Source organism: Camelus dromedarius, chromosome 17 (assembly GCF_036321535.1).
Source record: "Camelus dromedarius isolate mCamDro1 chromosome 17, mCamDro1.pat, whole genome shotgun sequence".
Taxonomy (NCBI): Eukaryota; Metazoa; Chordata; class Mammalia; order Artiodactyla; family Camelidae; genus Camelus; species Camelus dromedarius.
The window spans coordinates 28,088,844-28,115,146 of NC_087452.1; the positions used below are offsets into that span (position 1 = coordinate 28,088,844).

At 41.0% G+C, this 26,303-nt stretch overlaps 1 protein-coding gene across 3 annotated transcripts in view; it reads left to right on the forward strand.

Moving 5' to 3' along the window:
• The window catches only part of ARHGEF3 (Rho guanine nucleotide exchange factor 3), a 281,549-nt gene that overhangs the window by 140,740 nt on the left and 114,506 nt on the right, over positions 1-26,303 (forward strand). For all 3 annotated transcript variants that reach the window (XM_031470578.2, XM_031470579.2, XM_010980900.3), the window contains one exon: positions 9,266-9,328. In XM_031470578.2, the coding sequence (XP_031326438.1) occupies positions 9,266-9,328 (63 nt within the window). The remainder of the gene's footprint in view (positions 1-9,265; positions 9,329-26,303) is intronic.

The window sequence follows — 26,303 nt, forward strand, 5'->3', positions numbered from 1 at the left end:
TGTCAGTTAGTACCAGTATTGGTGACATTAGCTTTGGTCACTTAGTTCAGGTGGCATTTTCTAAATTTCTCCATTGTAAAGTTATGATCTTCCCCCTTTTAAGTTACAGGTAAATTGAAGCTATGGAGGAGTCCTATTCCTCATGAAATGTTAACCCACTAGTTTTAGCATCTGTTGATAATTTTTTAACTCTGTCATCCCTTGTGTGTTTATTAGTTAGTGTTCTATGGTACAGAAAAGGTTTCCCTTCTCCACCATTAATCATTTATTTATATCATATATTATAGTTATTTACTTATACTGTGGGCTCATGGATTCCTGTTTTATTCAGTGGTTTATGATCCATCGCTATTTGTTTCGAAGCTCAAATTGTCTCAGTCTTGGCTAGCGAGAGCCCTATAAGCTGACGCCTGTGTCCATCACTCTTAGAATACTTCATTACTTTTGATACATAAAAATGTCCCAGGCTTATCTTGTCTTTTCCCTACCCCAGCCCTAAAATCAGCTTTTTCTCCAAGGAGCCTTGGGTCCTTTTAGTGGAGAACAGTACTTAGAAACCAAGATCTGGGTGCTGAGTGTATTCATTGCTATTAGGGCGTCACTGCTTCTAGACCTCTCAGTAGGAAGAGGTAGGAAAAAAATACGACTGTGTGTGTGTGTGTGTGTGTGTGTGTGTGTGTGTGTGTGTGTGTGTTTAACCGTGAATTCACTCTGATGCCTCCAATTCCAGTCTACCTACATGTGTCTGTTTTTAGGTATGTCTTCTTTCTTTAGTACAGAGACACATAAAGAAGGAAATAACAGCCATCAAATAAAAAGGCAGGTGTCCCAGTACCCAGATAACCTATAATGGCATTAATACATAGACATATACATATGCTTAGGGTATGTAAGTTCACGATAGCACCAAATAAAAAGTGATAGCCTCTTTCCTCCTACCCCAGACTGTCTCCAATGAACTTCTTCTACATGTGCTTCTTTACAGAAAGAAATTTGATTCATGTATCAGGATGTATGGCTTTACCTGCCTCCAAGTACACTGCTAGTTTTAGAAGCACAGAGCCATATTCAGCTTATCTTAGGTTCAGTGCCCTAGAAGCAGACCCTGATACAAGTGCAAGCAGTTTATTTGGGAGATTTTCTTCTGAAGCACTAGTGAGGGAGTGAGAAAGAGAGACAGGGAAGTGAAGGAAGCCACTGCAGGATGTGATCATGAACAGGTTAGGTCCCTGGGCAACTGGGGCTCAATCCTGCTGGTGACTTCTGGGAGGCAGTGGTTCTCAAACTTTGCTGCACAGCAATCCTGCTGGTGACTTCTGGGAGGCAGTGGTTCTCAAACTTTGCTGCACAGTAGAATTACCTGGGGACCTTCTGAAACTCCTGATGTTCAGACTCTCTGGATGGATGTCAGGAGCCAGTCCCTGGGAGCCTTTTAAACTCCCCAGGTGATTCCAGTGTACCATCAAGACTGAGACTGTACCTCAGAGTTGTTCCTCCAAGCTTTAGGAAGCTGGGGGTGGGTATTTACCTACCAACTCCAGCTCATCACAAGTTGAGGGCTGCTCCTGGCAACATTAACACCCAAGCATCTCTGGCCGATAGAAAGCCGAAGCGTGCCTGGGATTGGTGATTGGGCAGGGGATGTGGGCCAGTAGTATCAGCTACACAATTAGCTGGAAAGGATATGAAATCTTGGCTTTGTCCACCCACTGGCAGAGCACTTTAAATCTAGTCACTGAAGCCCTTTAAGCCTCAGTTTCCTCATGTGTAATAATTTATTTGTACAAGCTGTAAGGATTGTATATATGGAAAGCACATACAATGCAGTGGATTCTTAATAGACCCTTGTTTTAAACCCAGCAAGGGGGAGGAGGGAGGGAGGGAGGGAAGTTTCCTGCCTTCTCTCCTGCTCCTCTGGCCTTGAGTGTTTTAGAGGGAAAGGTAGTCTGTCAGTGTTTGTGGAATGATAGCGAATCTGGCTGCTGTTGGTTGTCAGGGCTGGCAGTGGCGCTGGCAGCCAGGCCGGGTCTCTCCCACCTCTCACCTGCCCAGTTGAACATCTTTTCCTTCCCGTGGGACAGGAAGATCTTTTCTTGGCCAAGGTGACCTCATCTCTGCTTCCAGACAAGCTAAAGGCCAGATGTCCTAAGGCCAGAATCAATCATTGGGGCTTTCCCTGGTTTGACAAAATCAAGTTAATTTTATGCAATACAGGAATTTTCTCTGTATTCTTCCCCCTCTGGTGCCTGCTCTCATTTGCTGTTACTTCTGTTATTGCTGCTACTACTAATGATAGTTAATACTTGAGAAGTTACTGTGCGCCAGGCATTGTGCTGAGCTGTTTACTCACACTGATCTACTTAACTCTTACAATAACCTTAGTATCCCCATTTTATAGATGAGAAACAGGTTCAGAGAGGTGAAGTGGTGCCCTTAAAGTTCTGTAACAAATAAGTGGCATGATTAGGACATGAACCCACTAAGTCTAACTTTAGAGTCCATCTAGCGTCTTTAAACTACCATTAGTGGCATATGAACACAAAATTGATGTTGTGTTAGTGAAGATTTATTTACCAATAGCTCAGAAAGCACCGTGATTTCTAGGTTTTCTACTCTGTGAGCACATTGAAGAGGCTAGAAAAAAGAATCATGATTCCTGGATGCTGGAAAAGGGAGGGTGTTTTAAAAATAAAGAGAAGAAAAAACCCAGCAGTGTATTTAAAATAGAGTTAGGGGGTCCCTCTCAATTCTCTTTCTCAGCCCTGGAGCTGAGACAGAAGAGAAACAAAATGTGGATCTTTTCCCTGCTTGAATGTGAATTTAGTGAGTTAAGTTCCAGCTAAGGGGAAGTACAAGAACACAAAATCCTTTTGCTAATCTCTCCCTAAAGAAGGCACAGATGAAAGGCCTCATCAAAGCCTCTGAAACCACCAAAGATGTTTGCCAGCAAAGAGATAATTCAGAAAGGTTTGCGATCTGGTTTGAATTTAATAATTACAAATGACTAATCAGGGGCCATTTGCTGTCAAGTCAGGAGCTGCAGTCTCTCCATCAGTGCATTTTTGCTGCTCTGGTCACTTGGTTATTAAATAGAAAAGCCCTGTGATTAAATCAAGGGGCTGTTCCGACACTAATCAATTCAATCTCAGCCATTTAAAATTAAGTCAGGCCTTGCACTTGCCCTGTCTCTGTGACAGAAGTGGGAACAACACACTGCAAACGTGACTGAAGGTATCCAGAGAACATCCATTTATAACCCTGGGTGATGTAGGAAGTTGGAGGAGGGTCAGGCTGCATCTCAGGTCCTTTATCCATCATCCCGCAGGATCCCCTATCTCTAATACCTTCCCGCCCTCCCCACCTGCCTCTCAATGTCAAATAACAACAAAGCAGCACTGACGATAGTAGTAATAGTAATTCTGGTAATAACCACACTAGCAATAATAATTATCATTTAAAAAATCTCTTGCCATGTGCCTGGCCCTGTTCTAAATATTTTATCTCCTTTAATCCTTTAAATAACCCATATGATGGAGAAATCAAAGTTTACAGAACTGTTTTCTAGACACATATCTCACACACTTGGAACCTGCCTGGCCCGTAGTGGTTCTTCAATAAATATTTGTTGAATGAGTAATAGTGTAGAGAAGCAACCTGCCCAAGGTCACACTAAGGAGCAAATGATGGAGCTGGATTCTCCACTCAGGTCTATCTTGTTTATGCTCCTCATTTCCTTGCACTATGTTAGGCAAATGTCTTATGAACCTTTTAAAATTGTTGTTAAGACACATATCGTTTTGAATAAATATTTAAATTTATTTTATATTATTCATTATATTAATTTAAATAAAACGCCCTTTGTTTTTAAGCAATGTAAAAAGAGAAATAGCATTGGATAGCAGAAGGATCAGTGGTTTGGGAACCAGGGTGGCCTAGAGAAAACTCCCCTCTCTAGCATGAACTAATTTTGCGACCTTGAGCAAGTCACGAGACTGTAAGTGAACACCACCATGCTTGCTTAGGCTGGGTTAAGGAGAAGCTGAAATGGAACAGTCCTTTAAATGGTGAGCACAGTGCTTGGCTCATAGCAAGTGCCCAGTTCCGGCATCCACTTCCCTTCACTTGTACATTGGAAGATACTTGGTGATTCTCCTTTGATTCTAAGACTCTAAGCCTCAAAGGATTCCCAAGACTTGGGTGTAGACAGAATGGAAGCTGGAGCCTAGGAAGAATAAAATAGTCAGGCTTGGACCCAGGCCAGCTCTTCTGAAGATCCATCAGCTGAAGATAGATGGTCAGTGCTGTTCACAGAGAGCCTTACCCAGAACCACAGAAAAAACATTTGATCCCCGACCATTTGCTGATAAGATTTAAATGTCTGCCTTGTGCTATCAGAAGGTAGCCAAGCCTAAAAGGATATAGCCATAGAGTGGTTCAGAGAACGATGATGCATCATGAAAGTGGATGGTGTCACCAGTAGTGAGTCTCAGAGAGGGTCCACTTTATCCATCTAGAGATACCTGCATCTCCATCCGAACTCACATCCAAATACACAGAAGACTTTACTCTGTTGCAGATTAAAGAGCCTCCTGATTGTTTTTTTGATTTAAGAAGCATGAGAGGGTTTTTCTGGCACCCAAGCAGTTCTAGAAAGTGTCTCCATCAAATACGTAACCATCAGGGATAAGGAATCCGACAGTGAAGTACACTCAGGCCCTTCGCTCCCATACATTCCCTCTGCAACTGCCTTTCCTCCTTGCCCCAGGTAGGCACCTAGGTGTTCAGATAAAGGGTGCAGGTGTCCATTAAGTTCATTTGTGGTTTGGTTCACTGACTATTTCCTTTCAATGGAAGCATCATCAGTCTTGGGTTCCATGCTGTAAAGCACAGAGGCTGAGTGCCCATGCTGTTGCTCAGGGCAGTCCACGGATGATGCCTGGTTGTAGGTGTGCCTTGTCCTTGAACACATCTGACATTTCTTCTCTTAAGAGGAGTGAAAATCAGTGTCCCACTCGGAGCAATGCCTGAGCAGCCGTAATTTTTTTTTAATGTGCCTATAATATTTTAAGGATAGAAATGCCCCTGCTGGTATGAAAAAGACTCTTTCTTATTTCAAAAGCAAGAATATAGCTTGAACTTGCATGTTTTGGGTCTCCAAGGAAATTTGAGGTTGAAGAATTTCAGCCTTCAGTGAGCTTTGCCTTTGAGGTTTTGATTTAATTTTGGCAGCCAGGTGGTTAGCGGAAGGGGAGGGTGTCACCCCAAGAACACTGGCCTCCTTTATTTATTCTTTTTTTAGTCACTCATTCAGAAAATTTTCATTGGCCTACTGGGGTTTAAAGTTATGTGCCCAAATCAGAGGTCCCAGACTACAACACAATTACTGGGCTCACCCAAGGTGCTTTGTTTTTCATGGTTGAAAGGGAAGTGGACTGTGCATTTGCTTCAGTAAGTTTGACAAGAATAACAGGGTGGGTCTGTGGCACTTCAAGCTGGCCGAGAACCCATGAGACCAAATGTGTAAATGCAGGCGTTTCACACTCAATGGCCTTCCTGCCTAGTAACTCCCCCAGGTAATCTGTCATGGTTTCTGATGCACAGAGGAGGGGCTGTGCTGGGCTGGTGGAGTGGGTGCCTGTTTTGTTCCCTCCACTCCATCCACTTGTGCCCCTCCTGAATTTGGGTAACTGGTAAAGAAGACAAGCTTCTCAAAGGGAGCAGGACCAAGGGCATCAATTTAAAAAAAAATCAAGAAATACTCTTCCGGGGGAGCTAGCTATGTATGAAGTTCTGGGAATGTGATCACGACAGACAAAAATCCTCCCTTCATGGGCTTACGTCTCACAAGAAGGTCAACCACAAACCAGAAAACAAAAAATTAAAGTGTCTCTCTAAAACAGGTCTCCCCTGCTCGTCTCTGTCTCAGCACCTAATCTGACTCATTCATAGCAGGGATCACAATCTGTACTTACTCTGTTTTCTTTTTATTCCCCATTAGAGGGCAGGGAGTAGGCCTGGCTCACTCACTGCTGGATCCCAAGACCCAGAGCAGGGCTTTGCACATCAGAAAGGCTTGGTGAACCTAAAGCGAATGAGCAAACAGCTAAGCAGCACTTTGTGAGATTTTTGCATTTGGGCCCAAAGTTTAAACTTCAGGCTCCTTCTGTGTTGCTGGCTGTGGTCAGTCACTACCCTATGTGATGGAAATTAAAAAGAAAATCGACTTTGATAATCTACACAGATTTTATTTCATAAAATGTGTGAGTTTCTTAAGGAGATCATTCTCTCAGATTAACTGGCCATGGCTTAATTTAAAAGGCCACTAGACTTTTGTCTTCTGGGGTTGACCCTTAGGGTGCAGAGAAGCATCTGGGGTTAGTGGCTCAGAAGACTGTGTTCAAGCACTGGGTCATGTACTGAGTTGGTCTGGAAAGGGCTATACACCTCTGAGGGGAAGGGCCTCTCTTCTTATCCCATCTTCTTCGCAAGTGGGGGCTTCTTGGGGTAACAAGCTGCTATAACATATCATGCTGACAAATCATCGAGCCCTGGGAATGGCACTGTAGGGCCATAAAATCCCATAATCTGACAGTCCCAGGTAGCAGCATACATCTCTGTAGCTAACAGTTTGGGTATCGCCTAACAGGAGTGGCCATTTATTGTGCCCATACTATGTGCCAGGCCTTGTTTCAGTGCCACACATCATCTCTGATCCTCATGACAGCCTGACCTAGTGGGCGTGATTTCCACTTTACAGAGAACATTCCAGAGCCCCACCCTCCCCACCCTGCCATGGCACGTCTCAAGATCCCAGGTAAAATTCTGTAGCCTCTCAAGGCAAGAGAAGCCAGACTCAGGAAGGGCACGGGTTACCCTGGGCAGCAGGACACCAACACAGCCATTCCTTGCTCTTCTACCCCAGCACATGTTACTAATTGATTGCGGCATTCTCTCATTTGCTATGCTGTGAAATCCTCCTCAATACAGTGCTCCAGGCAGATGCTACTAGACATTCCGGATGGCAAATGAGTGGTAACCTATTTGCCAAGCATGCTTTAAATGGTGTGTGTGTGTGTGAGAGAGAGAGAGAGAGAGAGAGAGAGAGAAGGGTTTTGCCCTAGGCATTACAATCCTGGATGCAGAGTGTTACACTGTAGACGTGTAACTTGGAGCAAATTGCTTATCTCCCCTGACTTCAGTTTATTCACCTGTAGAATGGGAACTATTCCTTGCCATACTTGCCTCAAAAAGTCACCATGTGAATTGGCCTCAGTGACACCACAGTGATGGTTCTAACTGTAACTGGTTAATGAATCAGTGACAGTGAGACCCCTATGCAAACATGAAGCACACTCAAAAATGGCAAGTGGCCCTCAGCATCTTTTCAAGATTCCCCCCAAAGGCCCTGAGTGGAGTATTTAACTCCCTAAAAACCACGTGGTAAATCTGTTAATGCAGATTATTGGACACTGTCTCAGGATAGCTGATTGAGTATCCTGGTTCCTGGCACTGGGTATCTAAATTATCCCACTGCTCAAGTGGAATAATGTGTAGGATCTAGCACTCCAAACTCTGGATAGAAGTGTGTTCACCTTTGGGATTTTAAGTATCTAGGTAGCTGACTATGGAAAATGAGGCTCTAATCCCCTCCCCATCTTTGTCTGGCAAACTCTTATTCATCCTTCAGACCTATTCAGATGCCTCCTCCTCTGAGAAGACTTCCCTAGCCCTCACCATGGTCAAACTGATTACTCCCTCACTGTGTTTCCAGAGTCCTCCACCCCATGTTTTGAGCACCTCCTATGTACCAGGCACCCTGCTAAGCTCTAAAATGCATTATTGCGTTTACTCCTCCCCATTGGAGAATAGAAGCTAATGTTACCACCTCCACCTTAGAGTTGAGAAAGAGTGACTCCAAGAAGGGAAGTGACTTTCCTGGGATGATTGGATCTTACCGTATTACAGTTAATCACATGAATGTGAGTTCCTTAACTGTGGAAGTTGCTGATCTCTGCATTCCCTAGAGCACACACAAGGCCTGGCACATAGTAGATGCTCATCAAATCTTTGTTGAGTTGAAGTGAAGAAATAATAGAACAATTATAGCGAGACAGACAAGGACAGCTCTTGCTGCTTTCCTATCTCTGCTTGTTTTCATACCCATCGTCTGATAGAGGAGGAGGAGGTGGTGGGCCTCTTTGGGGGTTGGAGACTCCAGATGTCCCTGGACTCCACTGTAAACTCATACCAGTGATTCTGGTCCCCTTGGTAGCTTTCTGCCAAGTAGGATCGGGAGACTTAGCAAGTCACAAATTAGGGATTCAAGAAATTCTTACCTGGTTGGTTAAGCTGGGGATGCAGAAGAGAGGTGAATGTATCTTTGATGAGCTTTATTGTGCTGTGGGTGAATTTTCTTTTCTTTTTATAAAGAGGATAATATATTTTTCCATGTCCAACCTGGTAGACTTCCTCCATCATAAGTTCATTTGAAATATAATTTTCTTCAGCTCAAATAATGACTTCTCTGCATCTCGGTATTTATGGCTATAAAATAGGAAGTTTGGAGAAGATGTCTAAGATTCTCTCCAGCATTCTGGTTCTGTGATTACATCAGCACCCTGGACGAGGTTTAGAACAAATTTAAATTACCCAAGTATTATAAAGCAGCTTTAAAAATGGAATATCTTTAAGTGAATTAGATTTTCTTTCCAGTCTAATCTCTTCTTCCAAGTTAATAAAAATATGAACTTTGTATCTAAATTTCTAAGCTTTGACATACAGAGACATTTTGAAAAATGGAAATATAAAGAAAAAAACTGTAGCAGCATGAATAAGAACAGTAATACAAACCAATTAACCTAGAGCTTAATAGTTTCCCACAATTTCTTAGGCTTTCTTAGAAGTATTAATTTTTTCAATCTTTATTTTTTATTGAAATGTAGTCAGTTTACAATGTTAGTTTCAGGTATACAGTATAAAGCATTTCAGTTATGCATATGCATACATTTTTTTTCAGATTCCTTTCCATTACAGCCCATTACAAGAAATTGAATATAGTTCCCTGTGCTATACAGTAGATTCTGTTGTTTATCTACTTTATGTATAGTAATGTGTATCTGTTGACCTATTCATTTAGATAGCTTGATTAAAGGTATCGGGTAACATGGTAGAAATGATAAGGATTACATGTGCTATTCGATTGTGTTTTTTCTTAATCAAAGCTGTAATCCCTGTTTACATTTGAACTTTATCATTTGTCTTACAGCGAAAACGGAAGCAGAGCACCCAAGATGAAGATGCTGTTAGCCTTTGTAGTCTTGATATAAGTGTAAGTACATTCCTTCCTACCTCCCTGCCATTAGAACACCACTCATCTCTAAATGTGTTTGTGAATATTCTGTGCACTTTAAGTGGGGTCCTGGGATCCAACTATGGAAGTTGTGACCTGGAGGGAAACCTTTTTTTTTTTTTTTTAATTTCATTTTACTGGAGAAAGCTGTGTGGCAAACTTAAATTTCCAAGCCTATTACTTATTGCCTGTGTCTTTTCTCTAATGAAATGAACTATGAAGTCAGCGCATCTGAGTAGAATCTAGATAAACACCACTGTGCTGTTTTAGAGGCTGGTTCCAGAAATGGACCCGATGTTTGTCCCCCTTTGGGGGAAGGTAGAACTTTGGCCCAGCTCAGGCAGCTGGGTGACCCAAAGGCCAGCAACATGGTAGAGGAAGTGGCTTTGGATTCAACAGATCTTAGTTTGAATTAAGATTCTATACTTACCATTTGTGTGACACCTATCCTCACCTCCGTTTCCTCATCTGAAATAGACTTAACCTAACAGAATTGTCGTGAGAGCAAATAAAACAATAAAAGTAAGACTACCAAGCACATTGCCTGGTACATACTAGGCACCTACCAAATGTTAACCTCATTGTGTTTTCCTTTAAATGCAGAGGTTTGCAAAAGATGTTTAAGTGACATGGTAGTTGAGTGCTGGCAATGATAGATGTTAAAAGCTTTCTTGGATTTTTCAGGCCCGTGTCCTTGGATGCGTAATTTCAGTAGCTTTCTTTGCATGGCCTCCTTGTCTCCCCACTGACACAACTGGGAAGCCTACCGTACTGCATTATCCAGGGACCAGAGGGTAGGGATCAGGCCCTCCCTGGGCTCCCATGTCTATTCATCTGATACACTCCCTTGAAGTTTAATTGTTGTGCACAATGTATCCATCTAACGTTAGGCCCTGGTCTTTCTCCTCTACAGAGACCACAAAAGCCATTGTTGTGAGATGATGCTTCTATACTAAGAATTAAGAACTGGGTGGTGGTCCTGGCTCTGTCTATAACTAATGATGTAATTTTGGGCAAGTCATTTCCCCTCTCAGGGCCTCAGTTTCCTCATCTGTTAAAAAAAAAAAAAGAAAGAGATTTGAGATCAAGTCTTCTAAAACCATTATGAAAATTTGAAACTTCATTGGACATGGATTTTTGGGCTCTCATCTGATGACATTTATTTACCAGTATAAACAATGCTCTTAGTTATTTTTAATTGTGGCAGAGTTTTTGTGATGCCAACAGCCATGATGGAGTGAGCCTGAACTGGCATTAATGTTCTTGCACATCTTTATTTCACCATATGGTGTTTGTTCCAGTCTTTAGACCATCAGATTGATGGAGTTGGACCAGTTTATTAGTTGTCATGGGAACAGGACAAAAAGATGATGTTCTTCTGGGTTTTACTTTACTCACTGAATGTTTTATTGTTAACAAGTGAAGTCTGTGGAGCTTCCCTTATTAGCAACATGTTTTTCATGTTTGAATATTTTTTATTTTGTGGAAATTATTAAAATTGTTGACTTTCAGAATATATAGAGCCCTAAGCCATTGTATAGTCTAATCTCCTCACTTTGAAAATAAGAAGTAGAAGCCCAGGGAGGTGTAGTGATTTAAAAAGACTTTAATCACGGGGGAGGGTATAGCTCAAGTGGCAGAGCGTGTGCTTAGCATGCACGAGGTCCTGGGTTCAATCCCTGGCACCTCCACTAAAGATAAATAAATAAAATTACCTCCCCCCAGATACAGAAATAAAAATAAAAATAAAGTCAAATGGCGTCAAAAACAACATTAAAAAATAATAATAAAATAAAAAGACTTTAATGTAGGTCATTTCTAAGATCATGCCTCATCACACATTTTTTTCCTGAACTATATTTATTTTTCAGGAAAACATGTTTCCAGAAGCTTTATTCAGAGAAAAACAAAACTCTCTTATATGAGAGGATTATTTGCAACTACAAGTTGTGATTTGGTTTTTGTGTTGATTGGCATCGATGAACTTGCCTTCTCATCAAAGGCACCTAAGCTTATGTAATGAATAATTTAACATCTTTTTTCCTTATGCAGCTGCAGAAGGTATTTCTCTCTCTCTCTCTTTTTTTAACCATCTCATATCATGTTTTGTCATAGTCAAGAGACTTTCATGGACAAGAAGTCTACCTTTATGCTTAGGGATTCAGCTATGGTCAAACTCCTTTCTGATTTGTTTGGCATTTTTCCTGAATCTTGGCAAACAAGTTTCAGAACCTGGGTAGAGTTTCCTCCAGATATTGCCACATAGTATTATAACCATTATAAAACTTAGAAGAATCCTAGAAGCTATTGGAGGACATAAAAACTGGTATCTTGCAGGTTTACTGACTATCCAAGTCATATGGAGATGACAGGATGTTTTACAGATTCAGATGTGGCCACAGAGGAAGTGTTACTTATTTTCAGTGTCTTGCACCTAGCAAGCGCTCAGTAGAGATGAGCTGAATTGAACGAAGTGGTGGGTGGAGCCACTCATGAGGAGATATTTTGCCATAAAGGCAACAATGTCTAAATAAATATCTGAGTCCAATAAATTAATTTCTCTAAGAGATAAATGGCTTTGTAGGCTCCTCAAAGGTGCTTTAAATGGTGATATCCAGTAGAGTCAATGTCCCTTAACTAACCAGCAACGTTACTGAAAAGTTGTTTTGAGGCTGTGTCTATGTGTAGTGGAAAGTATCTGAAAAAAAAAACGATACGTTCCATGGATGACTCATACCAGAAGATATGAGGGTTTGGAAAAGTAATATTAGTAACTCTCAATTTTGATTCCACTTAATAAGAGGAAAGACATTCACCAGATGAGTGCTTTGAACAAGTTGCTAGGTGGGGGATGAAGTCTTTTGGGGATCATGGTCAAGTTTCCATTGAGTGGTAGCCCAGTGTTGCACAGTGGGCTCTTGGTAAATACTGATTGATGGATTTTAACAACAAACAAAAAGAAAAGTAGTGAGTCTACCTAATGTGTATGTGGAATTCAGTATATATATTTTAAAGAAATATATCTGTGACATTAATTTGGGAAATGTTAGCTCAGAAATCTACCCCCCTTTGATACAAAGCACACGTAGAGCTCCCCAGGGTGTCTGAGTGATGATAACACCAAACATTCCCACTGACATTGTGCTTTATTTTAAAACCTTGCATGACAATTCTGATAGGTGCCTGGAAGGGAGTTTTCCTACGAAACTCCTCTGCAAACCTCTTGAACTTGGGCTTGGAGACTAAATGGGAGTGGGTAAGCTAAGGAAAGAGCTTATTCTTACAGGACAAGGATCTTCAGTTGTTTGGGGCAGGGGAAGGTCATGGACTCTTTTGAAACTTTGGTGATCGCACTGGACTCCAAAAAATGTTGTAAGTTTTAAGTGTGATTTCATGGACTCCATGGAGCCCAGTCAAGAACCCATGTTAAAAATTCCTCTTGAAAAGGAAATTGGGAGGGTCTTAAAGCATGGCGGTGTGTGTCCAAAGAATTATTCTCCCACCCTCCACCCCTAGCACTTGGTGAAAAATGAATTGTGACTGGAAAGTCCTTGCTAGTTGACAATGTAATTCGTCTTTATTTTTTCCCACCACTTTACCCAATCCACTGACTGAGCCCCCAGCTTCCTGGCAGGATAAAATGCAAACTATTCCAGAAAAAAAAAAAAAAAAAAAAAAAAAGCAACCCATGCTTTGAGAACTTTTGAGAACAATTTGCAGTGTGGAGAATGCTCCAGGCAGCCGCCTACAAATCTCCTCTCACGTCAGAGGATGTGAGTGGGATGATTTCAGGGACATTGCTTCCTCCACAGCACTTTTCTAGTTTAAATTCTAATGGATGAGAGATGCCTGAGTGAAGAGCTGGGTTTTATGGTCCCTCAAGAAAGGCCCTTGGCAGAAGACCCAGGTGCCCCTGATGGAGGAGGACACAGCTTAGCACCAAGCATCCTTCATCAAAAAACATACGAGTTTTGGGTGGCATAAAAATAGTTTCCAAAGATAAACCAATATAAAAGATAAAAAGGAATATGTGTTCCTTGTAGAAATCTGGAAAATGTGAATAATAGAATTCACTGATACTCTCACCTCAAAGTAGTGGCTACATTTTGAGGTATTACCTTCCTGGCATTATACACACAGTCACTTAACATTTTTCATCATGAAATATTGCAGACGTACAAAGTACTATAAAGGATAATGTAAAATTCCACGTAGCTACCAATGCAACTGGAATATGCCCTTAACAGCAACGCTGCAGGCCTTGCAAACCCATTGCTCTGCCAAGTTTAATGTTTACTGTTGCCTTGCTTGTCTGTAAATGTGCTATGTACATGTGTCCCTAAATAGCATATGTCTTTCCAACCAGCTTTTAAAGTTTATATGAGCACACAGTTTTAAAAAATTGAAATCATAACACGTTTTAACTTATGCCTATATTTTCCACTTACTATATTAAGATAATTTCACCACATCCTGAAATATTCTCCAAGAACTTTGTCAAATGGGTGGCAAGAAATTCGCATTTCGAGAATTGTGGGAAACTTCGCTTGCCCATTTTGAAATTGGAGGACGTCACCATCTGACTGCTGGAAGCCTTTTTCAGAGAGTGAGAAATGCGATATTAATCTAACCTGACATCGATTCACCGTTAGTCCAGACCAGTTAATACAGAGGCTTACCTTTATTCAGCATGTGTTTATTGAGTGCCAACTGTCTGTCAAGCACTGTTATAGATGTTGGAGACACAGCGGAAATTAAAGCAGATCTCAAAAATCTCAAAAAAATTAAAAAAAAAAGCACTTTGTCAAATGGATGCACCAAATTTATTTAACCAGTCCTTCACTGGATATTTAGATAAGTTACAACTTTTCACTATTATAAATAACACTGATGGGCATTCAAGAATATCTTTGTGTGATCGTTTTTCAGTAGGATAAATTATAAAATTCCTGGCTAAAAGGGAATGAATATTTTTGAAACCCATGAAAAGGTTTATGCCACTTCTGGCAGCAAGAGGTGGAAATGCAGTTCAGAGCATTTGAGTGTCTTGTGCGGAAACTCAGAATGGGGGATTGTTTTCAGTTTTCTCTCACACACCACTCTTTCAGCTGTATCACCAGTCCCTTGCTAAGGCTATGACTTTATATGGGACACCCTCTCTCTAGGAGGAGCCCCTCCTGCCACCCCTGGCAGGGCCCAGGCCCTCTCTTAACTGTCTGGGATGAGGGATGAGGCTGGTAGTGGTGGAGTTAGTGGTGGGGCATCATTTCCATGCTGGTGGGGCTCCCCGACTTGAGCAGGTGGCCAAACCATGACTGGGGTTGGGATGAGATTCGTTTAATCCTCAAAACAGTCCCATGACAATAGGTGTTATCATACCCTTCTTGTAGGTGAGGAAACTGGGGCTCAGAGAAATAAGTTTGCAAAGCCCCAGCTTTTTGTAGATTGAAGTCCAGGATAGTTGGATTCTACAGCTTCCATACACTGCCTCCAGCACAGGGAGGAAAAGAAAGTGTTTGGTGCCATGGCTTGTGGCAGTGGAGGCATAGGACGCTCAGCTGGTCTTACTGGCAAACCACCTTTGAGGTTTATGACGTGTACCTTTAAATTAACATTACCTGTGCTTTCCAGTTACTAACTCTGTTACTTGGATGCTCAAAGCACAGAGTCGGTACAGCAGAGGGGAAAGCTTACCGGTCTCAATGAAGTTGAGCGACATTTCATCGCTAGGATATGTTAAGCTCGACAAGGAACAGCAGCAAGATTTTATCCCTGTTCAGCGGAGTCCAGATAATTAAAAAAGATACCATTTCTGTGGTTTTGATTCTCTTGGTCTGTTCTGGAACTAGCTAACAAGGGAGATTAGCCTTGCCCTGGCCAGCATGAGGCTTTGATGGATTACATGGGAGATGTTAATAATGCTCTTATCGCCGAGGAGACCAGGCCTGCCCCCGAGATGGGGTCTTCAGTAGTGCATACTTATACTAACCTGTTGGCATTTTTCTGTTTTGGACTTATGATCTGCTCTTGCTGCCAGTGAAATTGTTTGGGTCTAAGGTAGTGGAGACCCCATGTTGAGACCCAACCCAAGGTTGTTCTGACATTGCCATCTTTGATGGCAAATCTGCTTATTGTTGACAGAGGCACATTTTATCTTGCCTTTGGCCTAATTGATTGGGTCATGGGTTGTAATAATTTCGCTATGCGATCTCTGTAATATTTTCTCTTTGAGCCACCTCTTGAAAAGCACAGTGACAAAGAAATTCCAAGGAGCTTCAGTATATGCTCTCAGAAGTTAATGATGTAACAAATTGTCAGTCATCGTTTGTTGCTCCCCTTCAGTGACTCAAATGGGGCCCATGATGATTGAGGGTTCCCGAGTTCTGAGAATGCCTATTTGACTGACTTTGTCATTAGAACTACAAACTTTGGGAGCTTAGAGACTAAACACCACTCTGTACCTCAGTTTCCTTACCTATAAACCGATATCCCAGCAGTGCCTTGCCTTGGAGTTGTAAGGTTTAAAATGAGTTAATTCACGTAAAGCACTTAGTACCTGGCCCTTGGTGAGCACAAAAAAACACTCGCTATCATTGCTCGTGATTTTATAATACAAAATTGACTAAACTTGAGGATGTTTGTTGTTGGCACAAGTGTTCCATAAATAGAAATGATTATGAAACTTTTTAAAAGTACCAAGATATGAAGAATTGTATACAAGGAGTTTTATTACAGCATGTTTTTTGGTTTTTGGTTTTTGGTAATAGCCAAAATCTGGAAACAGCATGAATGTCCAAATTATATAGAGACTTGTAAATGTATTATAAAATAAAAGTGTAAAACACAATTACAGAACATATAACTGTATAAATTATGCCCCTAGATGTTTATATATGTTTGTCCACATGAAGGAATAAGCATGGAAGAACATACCCTGCGTTGTGGATAGTGATTACATTGGGAGAATGGGACTATAGGAAGGGTGATTGAGTTCCAAAGTTTCTTAGCCTTTGGCATCTTGTGAAACCTCTGAACCTTCCCCCCAGAAAACTGTTTATATGTGCTTAAAATAACATATATTAGGTTAGAACAAAACCCAGTTGTACTGAAATACAGTTACCAAAATATTTAAAAACAAATTTGTGGTAAGAGTTACGTAGGTGCTTCTTAATTAATGCATTAAGTAACAAGATCTGGCAACAAGTCTAAAAACTAATATACCTTCCATGAAATGATTAAATATTTTGAAATACCCACGCCCAAAACACTGTTTTTGAAAATCTAATGATTTCTAAGGTGACAAAGTCATAGGTCTGCTAATGCTTGTATGATTTGTGGCCTCCATTCATACTTGGAAAGAAGTGCTAAATTTCACTTGTTAGTAAAACTAAAGCTGTATTTTTTTCCATCCAGGCTCACAGAAGCCCTGAATGGAATCCTTGGGGTGCCAAGGATTCTAGATCAAGAATCCCTGTTTAAGATACTCAAGCTGTTATGATAATAATGTTATGTTAGTAATTCAAATCACTAAAATTTAAAAATACAGCAAATATAATTGATTTTGACCTGTTATTTTGGGGTTGTTAGTGTTTTAAAGAAGGGAATATAAAACATTATATAAAAGTAAGGGAGGGATGATGATGATAATGTTGTTTTCAGGAAGACCTTGTAATAACCCTTAAATCAGTTCTCAACACTTACTGTTTATTTGTCTTCAAGACCGGTTTAGCTTTTTGAAATAGATGACTTAAGTCACCCCAGTACTTTAGTAGAAGATCTTTTGTGCTTTTTCTGCTATTAGATAAATAATTTTAGTGTAGAAAAATGTTCTTATTTTTAAAAGACAAATACTGAAGTATTTAGAATGTCATATCTATAATTTACTTTTGAATGTCCTAAGTTATAAAGTAAATATTTTAAAAGGAAAAATTTTATTTTTAATTACACAAGTAACACTGCATATATATTCCCATAATTCTTAAAAAATCAAGCAACAGAGATAGAACTAACGGCCCCTTAAACATCCACAGTCCCGCTTACCTTCTCAGGTATAACCCTGGTTATCAATTTAGTGTCCTCCCAGATACTTAGTTATAGTTAGATACATAGATATAGCTATAAAAATTAGTTTGTGGTGGCTTTTTAAGGACATAAGTGTTGTCATTTTTTGTTTTACTTTGTAGTTTGCCCTTTTTCCTTCTTTTAAATTGTCTTTATTTTTTACAGCAGTTTTAGGTTCACAACAAAATTGAACAGAAACTATAGAGAGTTTCCATATATCAACTGCCAAAAATCAACATCCCCCAGCAGAGTGGTGCATGGTGACAACTAATGCACCTACACTGACCCATCCTTATTACCCACAGTCCAGAGTTTACATTAGGGTTCACTCGGTGTTGTACCTTCTGTGTGTTTTGACAAATGTGTGATGATGTATCCACCATGACAGTATCTTACAGAAGAGTTTTACTGCCCTAAAAATCCTCTGTGCTCTGCCTATTCATCTTTCCCACTCCCCAGCCCGGCCAACCACTGATCTTTTTCCTGTCTCCATAGTTTTCCTTTTCCAAAATGTCATACATACAGTATATAGCCTTTCAGACTGACTTCTTTCACTCAGTAATGTCTATTAAAGTTCCTTTGTGTCTTTCCATTGCTTGAGAACTCACTTCTCTCTTTTTGTTAATCACTGAAAAAATATTCCATTGTGTAGATGTACCACAGCGTATTTATCTATTCGCCTAGTGAAGGATATGTCTCATTGTTTTAACTGCTGGTTATTACTGCGTATGACAAATGGGTCATAGTTTATTTTAACGTGATTTTCCATTGAGGGGCATTTTTGTTGTTCCCAATATTTCCCAGTTACAAACAATGACCATCTTCACACTCCAGAGCAAGTAGTAAGGTAGATGCAAAAAAAAACACCTGTGGACGCTTGCTATTTTAATGGCAGTGTGAATAATAGTAAATTGCCATTTTTTTTAATTCAGATTTTTATACAGACAATTAAAAACCAAACTGTTACAAATGCAGATCTGAAGAGTGTGAAAATTAGTGGAGACGGAAAGTTATTTTGTCTCCATTATGTAGGCTTCATTTAAATAAAGGCATGTGCAACTTTTAAATTTATATATCCAGAAGTATATTCCTCTGTGTCATCCATGGTTAGCATGGGAATTCAAAGCATAAGTTTGTTATATTGACAAAGTTTACACCTCAACTGCCTTTAAAATTTTGTAGTTTATCATGAATTCTATTTTGACTGAGATTATTTGCAGTATAAAGCCACTAGAAAATAATTGTTTATAAATACTTTTGTTTATTGTTTTCTTTCTGAAACATTGCCTGGGTCTGTCCACCTGAAAATTATGTAAATAATCTTGGTTAAGAAAGTACCATCCGGGCTTCCGTTCCACGCTAATTGAGTTTTTCCCTAAATGACTTATGCAATTGCATCAAGCCTCGTCTTTGATCTGGTTATGTATTCCTGGTTTCAGTAGCAGAGGCTGGTTTTGGGGGGGGGGGTTTCTTTACTTTTCTCTGTTGTATCTGATACCCGTTCTTCGTGAAGAAAAGGTTGTGGGTTGACTTTTTTCCTTTGACATTTACTGTGCATACACTTTTTACCTTGCTGGATTGTTACTTAACTTCTTGGGTAGCTTCTGAAAAATGTCCAAAAAATGAAGGATCCAGGAGAACACTGGTTGTTTGCATATCTTCCTCCACCCTACTCTCCAACTTACACTGCTTTGTGTAGTTCATTTTATGTAGAGTGGACCCAGTATGAGCAGGTGGTTTCTCCTGGTATGGACGGTGAAGTGTTTGAAACCAAATCAGGGTTTGTTATCATCAGTAGTCAAAATGCCAAGCTTTGGGTTTACTCCTCAGAAATCCTGCAGGAAACTGAAGGTGTTTATTTTGATTCTTTGTCTGAGCAGACTGCCTTTTTTTCCTTTTAGTTTTTTAAATGATATATTTTTTTTTACTCTCCTCACGTCTCAGAATACCAGCTTCTAAAATTGGAATCTTCTACTGAACAGAAAAATCAAGAAACCTAAAGTGTTTTCTTCACCTGTATTTGCCAGAGGAAAGTGATGCTTTTGCTGGCCAGGTCTATACAAAGTCTATCCAAGGAAATATTTATTACTATAGAATTAATGAGTTCATTTGTTCATCGTTTAGTGCATTCATTGAGTCGTTCGGGCACTAATTCAATCGACCGGTATTTATTGGGCTCTACTGGATGTCAGGCACAAGGACACTGAAGGAAGCGAAACTTAAGATTCATTTGTCTCTCACAAACACAGAAAACAAACTTCTGGTTACCAGCGGGAGGAAAGGGTAGGGTGTGGAGGGATAAACTAGGAGTTCTGGATTTGCAGATACTAACTACTCTAATAAAATAGATAAACAACAAGGTCCTACTGTATAGCACAGGGTACTACATTCAATATCTTGTAATAGCCTATAATGAAAAAGAATATGAAAAGAAATATATATGTATAACTGAATCATTATGCTGAAATTAATGCAATGTTGTAAACCAACTATACTTCAATTAAAAAAAAAGATTCATCCACCTGTAGACAAATGGGAATCGCTCTTCATTTTGTTGTAAGTTAACCAAGCATAGAGAAAGCACGTTTTAGCCGGGCCTAGGATTGTTTTTTTTCCTTCCTGGAAGGAAATAATTCTGAATTGGCAGTTGGTTTTGAAAGAAAGGAATTTTGCTATCGTATCTGCTGCTAACATTTTTTCTCCCTTATAGTATCCCTGAAATTGACTTATTTTCTTCTAACTGGTCAGCCCAAAGGTTCAGTTGGGGATATGCTCACGTTAAGGCAAAAACTGACCTTGAGAAATTATACTGTATGGTGGGTGGGCTTTGCAGCTGTGCTCTCCTTATAGTGAGGGAGCATTGGGTTTCAGAGCAAGATCTCTAGAATTTTTAGACCTGCAAGGGACCTTAGAGATTATCTAACTGAATACATTTCACTTTGTAGATGTGGCAATTGAAGCTGTGACACGTTAAGTGTCCAGCCCAAAGTGACTAAGGAAGAATGAGAATAAAATTCTTTGGACTCGTGTTCTGGGTTGTACCTTAAATCCAGGGAGAAGGTAGAAACTAGCTGTTCTGGTTCACCACTTCCTCGCTGTGTGACCTTGCAGAGCATATTCAGCTTCTCTGTGTTATGGTTTCCTTGGCTGCAAAATGCAGATGATAATACTATGGTTGCTGTAAGGATTCAGTAAGATAATGCAAGTAGTGCTGTGGCACAATGCTTGGCACAAGTAAGCACTTAACTACTGTTGATATTGTGAAATATTCCAGGAGTGTGGAACGGAACGTAGATGGGGATATTGTCTATTTTAGGCACTGCTCTCTTCCTGGTGCCCAAGAGAGTGCTAGTATGTATCCAGCCCTCAATCAAGATTCATTGAGTGGATTTCTTTCAAATGTAAAACTGATAATTCTCATAAAGGATAAATGGTACCAGGAAGGGGAAAATAAAGATGATGTTTGTGGGTTGCTTAGAACAAAAGGGTTGTAGAGTTCTGTACCTGTTTAGAGGGGAACGAGTTGGTTTTTAAATGTATTTAAATTTAAATTTGTATTGTTTTTAATGCCCTTTTAAAATGTTTTAAAGGTATTTAAATGAGTAAGTAGTAACTAATAGGAGTATTTCACAAAACGCCTCAGCTCTTGATTTCATTCTGCAAAGCTTTGTTCAGACACCAGCAGTCTGAACGGGCAACTAGAGGTAATGCCACTGTCAGCTCTGCCTTTAAATAGAGCCAGAACCACACCACCGTCACTTGCTTCAGCTAAACCATCTTTATCAGGCTCCCATCATCTCCACAGTGTCTGCATCATTCCAGAGGCTTCCTCCCTGGCCTCCCTGCTTCTGCCCTTGACCCCTTGTTGTCCACACTCAACACAGCAGCTTAGAGGGGTTCTTTTAAGCCTAAATCACATGCTGTCTCTCTCCTGTCCCCTCCTTGCTCAGCGACGTTGCCTGTCCTCCTGGTGGCCCCCAAGGCCCAGCACGATCAGGCCCTGTTGCTGCTTCTGAACCTCATCACCTCCCACCCTCCCTCTTTCTTGTGCTCCTGCCACACTGGCCTTTTCCCCCGTTCTTCTACACTCACACCCCAGGGCCTCTGCAACTGCTGTTTCTCCCCACTTGGAAAGCTCTTTCACACAGCTGTGTGACTTACTTCCCATCTTCCTTCAGGTATCTGCTCATCGTTCTCAGACAGGCTTTTGTTACCCCACCCCCCACCCCCGTGTGGATGTTCTCAGACAGGCTTTTGTTACCCCACCCCCACCACTCCCCACCTCACCCCCCACTCCTGTGTGGACGTTCTCAGACAGGCTTTTGTTGCCCCCCCCAACTCCCCACCCCCCCACCCCCCTGTGGAACAGCATTTCATTCCCCACCCCCACCCCACCCCGGCATCCCCTGCTCTTCTTACCTGTCTTAATTTTTTCCAGTGTGATATTTATCATTACTTGCCACATTACATATTTCTTACTTTTTAGTATCTGTCCACGCTAGAATACAACTCTCATTTTGTTTCCTACCATATTCTCAACATTTGGGATGGTGGTGTGGATGGAGTTTGTCCAATTAATATTTGTTGGATGAATGAATGAGTGGCCACTTCGTTGTTCATATTTCATGCTGTCTTTGGAAGGTTACTGTAAACATGAACCGGATTGACCTTGGCAACGTTGTAAGAATGTCTCTTCCTCTGTAAACATATTTGCATTCCCTCATTTTGGCAGAAAATCCATAAAACCAGAGGCAGAACCAAGGTCTACCTGAAGAGACCCTGCAGTATACAAACTGAGATAAACGAACATAATGCCAGGCTTTTACCAGCTAATAAAATAAGTCAACCCAAAGATAAGAGGGTACAAGCGGTGTGGAATGTACGCGTATCTCTACGGATGTGGAATTGCCGATGCTTTCACATCTCACTCGGTGCTGCGGGAACTTTTCAGGATAATGGTAGAAATGGAAATTTTCTGTTAAAATGAGAAACATTCCTCTTTTGAAATCTCAGTTCCTTTCCACTTAACTGGTAGTTACTGAGTGCAGAGCACAGCTCCCATTGCCCACTGCGCGGTGATAGGAGGAGAGAAGCCTGCAAGGAGTCGTCAGACATCCTCATCTCTGGATGGTACAAGTTAGTGGAGAGGAGTGCATTCCAGGCCAGTCACAACTGTGGACTACCAGTACATTAACTGCACCTCCGCCTGGACTGCATGCTGGCGATGCCATTGAAATGTGAGCCTGTCTCGCGTTCTTGAGCATGCTCAATACTGTGAAGAAAATAAGGGAGCTGCTTTGGCGAGATCTAGCTTTGTAGGAACTAGAAATGTGCCAGGTTCTCCCAGTTGGACCCGGACAGAATTCTTCCCCACTCTCCCTCCAGGGTTAGTGGAGGGGTCTCACCTGGGAAAGTGATGCAGGACACCTGCCGTGCTGACTGACCACCTCCTGCCTTCTTGCTTGGGGAACATAAATAAGTTATGGTTTAAAATGCCCTTTACTGATTATAAGCTTCAAAGACAGTGGAAAACTAAATGAGAGGTGCCAAATAGAACCCAAAATGAACATGATGATCTGCTCAGCTCCATCACACCCATAACTTAAAAGAAAGGTATATTTTTTTTAAAAAATTTTGCAAATAAACCAAAAGGCGGATGATTCACCTGCAGCTAACAGAGATGACTGCACTTTGAACAAGATGTCCACACTCACAGATGGCACCTCGCCAGCTACCTAAGTGTCGTTAAAGCCACAGGAATTAACTAATTCCACAGAGGACACAGAAGAGAGAAAACATCTTCTTAACATGGTTTGGTTTGCAAACATTTGAATCTTATGTTTAGCTGAAAAATCTTTGGCTTTAAAATATTGTAACATTGTCTTCCTTTACAGTCACTGTTTCGTGTTGTTTTGCCTTCACATAGAAAAGGGCGTTTGCTTGTGATTATGTTTCTGAAGTGCCTTTTTCATAGCTGTCGACAACTTGCCATGTTTCGCTTTATTCTTTTTGCTATAGCAGAATGCTTCTCCTTTCCGGCCAGCCCATGCTCCGCCACATTGTGTTCTCTGCCCCATTGCCGCTTTAAATTTTGCTGTGTTCCTCAGTGATGGTTTCTCTCTGTAATACAACCAGCAACTGAGGCTGCAATTTAATTTAAATTATTGTCAGATTGCGGAAATAAGCCTGCCATGTGCTTGCTGTCCCCGCTGGGAAGTGGAGGAGTGTCTGAAATGAGAAATGAGCCGGCTGCTGGCGACAGTCATGAAGAATGTGTCTGAAAACAGGGATGGTATGAAGGGAGGGTTATCTCTGTGTGTTATATAATGAAAGGCTTGATTTATGAGGTCTCAGGAAACCACAGTAAGGAGCAAAATTGCCATTGGGACCCCAGAGGTTTTGTTTAGTTTGGGAGCTTATGTTTGACTGAAGGTCTTAGGTTTTGGGCAGAAGAGTGACATTTTACTGAGCAGACTTCACAATGCTATTATATTTTATGTGATGTGATCTTAAAGAAGCAAGTGGGGTTCTAAGAGAAGGATATTGAGTCATTTCTCTCTCTCCTAGAAAGTTGTGTTAAGTGGCATTGATCATTGAATAGCTTCCCAATGGACAGGTGATTTGGAAGAGATTTCTAGACTCTAAGGTCCTTGAGGGCCTTAAATGTATTTTAAAATTCTGCTTCTCATTTATTCTTTTATCCATATTCATGTTGATTGAGCATCTCTTACTCTGACACTGTATTAGTGGAGACAGGACAAAATGGTGAACAAGCCAGACAAGGTTCTGGTGACTTACAGTCTGATGATGAGGTAGACATTAATTAATAATGATGGTAATAAGAATAGAATAACAAGTAGAAATAAAAATGTAGGAAGCATGCTGTTGTGAGGGCATTTAACCACAGACCTTGACCTAGTCATGAAAGATCAGGAAAGTCTTCTTTGGGGAAATGAGATCTGAAAGAAGAGAAGGTATTAATTAGGTTAAAGGGGAAAGCAAAAGGGTTGCAGCATGGTAATAGCATGTGCAAAGGTCCTGTGGTAGTGTGGAGCACGCTGCTTTAAAGGCAAGTGTGGCTGGTAGGTGGTAGATAGTAAGACTAGAGCAGTAGCAAAAACTAGACTGTGTAGAATCTCAGAGAACGTGCTCAAGATTTAGGCTGTTATCCTTAAAACACTAAAGAATCACTAGTAGGGATAGGATAGGTTAAGCAAGGGTATAGATTGCATTTTGAGAAGATTCTTCTGGCTGCTGAGTGGAGAATGGCTCAGATGAGGCCAAGGTTAGACACAGATGCCCAGTAGAAGGCTGCCTCACTTTCATGATGATGTCCAGGACTTAGCTGGTTGTGGAGCAGGTGGGATTGAGGCACATGTGCAGAGCTTTGCACCTCCACTTCCTTGTCTTGGATGGGTGCTTCTCAGAATGCATGAGAAGACTTAGGTTGTATTTTGACTTCTGTCATTGTGTAGCACTCAGACCTTGCACTTGTTGCTTCACCTCTCTGGACCTTGGTTTCCACATCTATAAGGTACAGCAGTCAGATTACATCATTTCCAGTGTCAAAATTCTCTGGGTCCATGATGTTTTAAGTGTCATGGATTTTCCAGGTGGATGATTGAAAGGTAAACACCTCAGATGTTGGTTAATAATGAGAGACCAATATCTAATTTTGCTCATGTAATCACCTTGTTTCAAGTCCTTTTCTCCAACTCCTTGGATGACGGAAGAGGACATAAGCAGTTAGGGATACTAACACATACTTTCCCATTTCTTATTATGGTAGACAACAGACTATTGTTTAAGTAGGATTATTCTTTAATTAGTCTTAGCTCAGTCTGCTGTAGTAAAAGACTATAGTCTGGGTAGCTTAAACAAAAAAACATTTTTTCTTTCTTTCTTTTCTTCCCCTGTGGTTTTGGGTCACACATTTATTTCTTACAGTCCTGAGTCTGAAAAATCTAAGGTCAGGGTGCCAGCAGATCTGGTTCTTGGAGAGGGCCCTCTTTCTGGCTTGCAGGGGACTGACTTCTCACCTTCTCCCTGTGTCTTCACAGGATGGACAGAGAGAGCTCTGGTCTCTCTTCCTTTTCTTATAAGGACACATCCCATTGTGGGGACCCCACCTGTACGACCTCATCTAAACCTGTAACTTCCCATAGACCCCCACCTCCAAATGCCATCACATTGGGGTTTAGGGCTTCAACATATGAATTGGGGTGGGGTGGGGCATAAACATTTACTCCATAGCAGATGACTTTTTAAAACACACCAGATGCAATTCATAGAAAAACAAAACAAAACCCTTCGTATGAGTAGGAGTGAAAGCGGGGATTCTAATGAACCAGCCTAGTGTTCACAGCCTAAATGAAGTGGAAAAAGCTAGAAGAGTTTTTGCTCAGGGGGTTTGTTTGACTCTTATGTCCTATGATTTTGGAATCCTTTGTCAGCAGTTGTAACAGGTCCTCAGCTGCAACCACAAACATTTTACAGTGGAGAAGTGGTGATAACATTTTCACTGACCTAAAAAACAAAACAAAACAAAACAAAACAAAACAAAAAAACTAATGACAGGGCCAAAGGAAAGACAGGAGGTGTAATTTGCTGGTCAGCCTTGATCAGCTGCCCACAGCAGCCTTGTCCTGTGTGAGTCTTTAAGTGAATGCACATTGCCACTGAGATCCCTGGGGGGTAGGGAGGGGGGGACGGTTCAGCCTTGGCCTCATAAAGGAGCCACAAATTAAAACAAGAGCAGCACTGTTGACCTTCAGACTGCAAGCGGACTGCTTTCTTTGTGCCATGTCGCCCTGCAAAATAATCCTAATAAAAGCTGTCTGTTCAGCCATTGGAACAAGAGCAGGGATTTGAGCAAGGAGTGTTTCCCCACCCT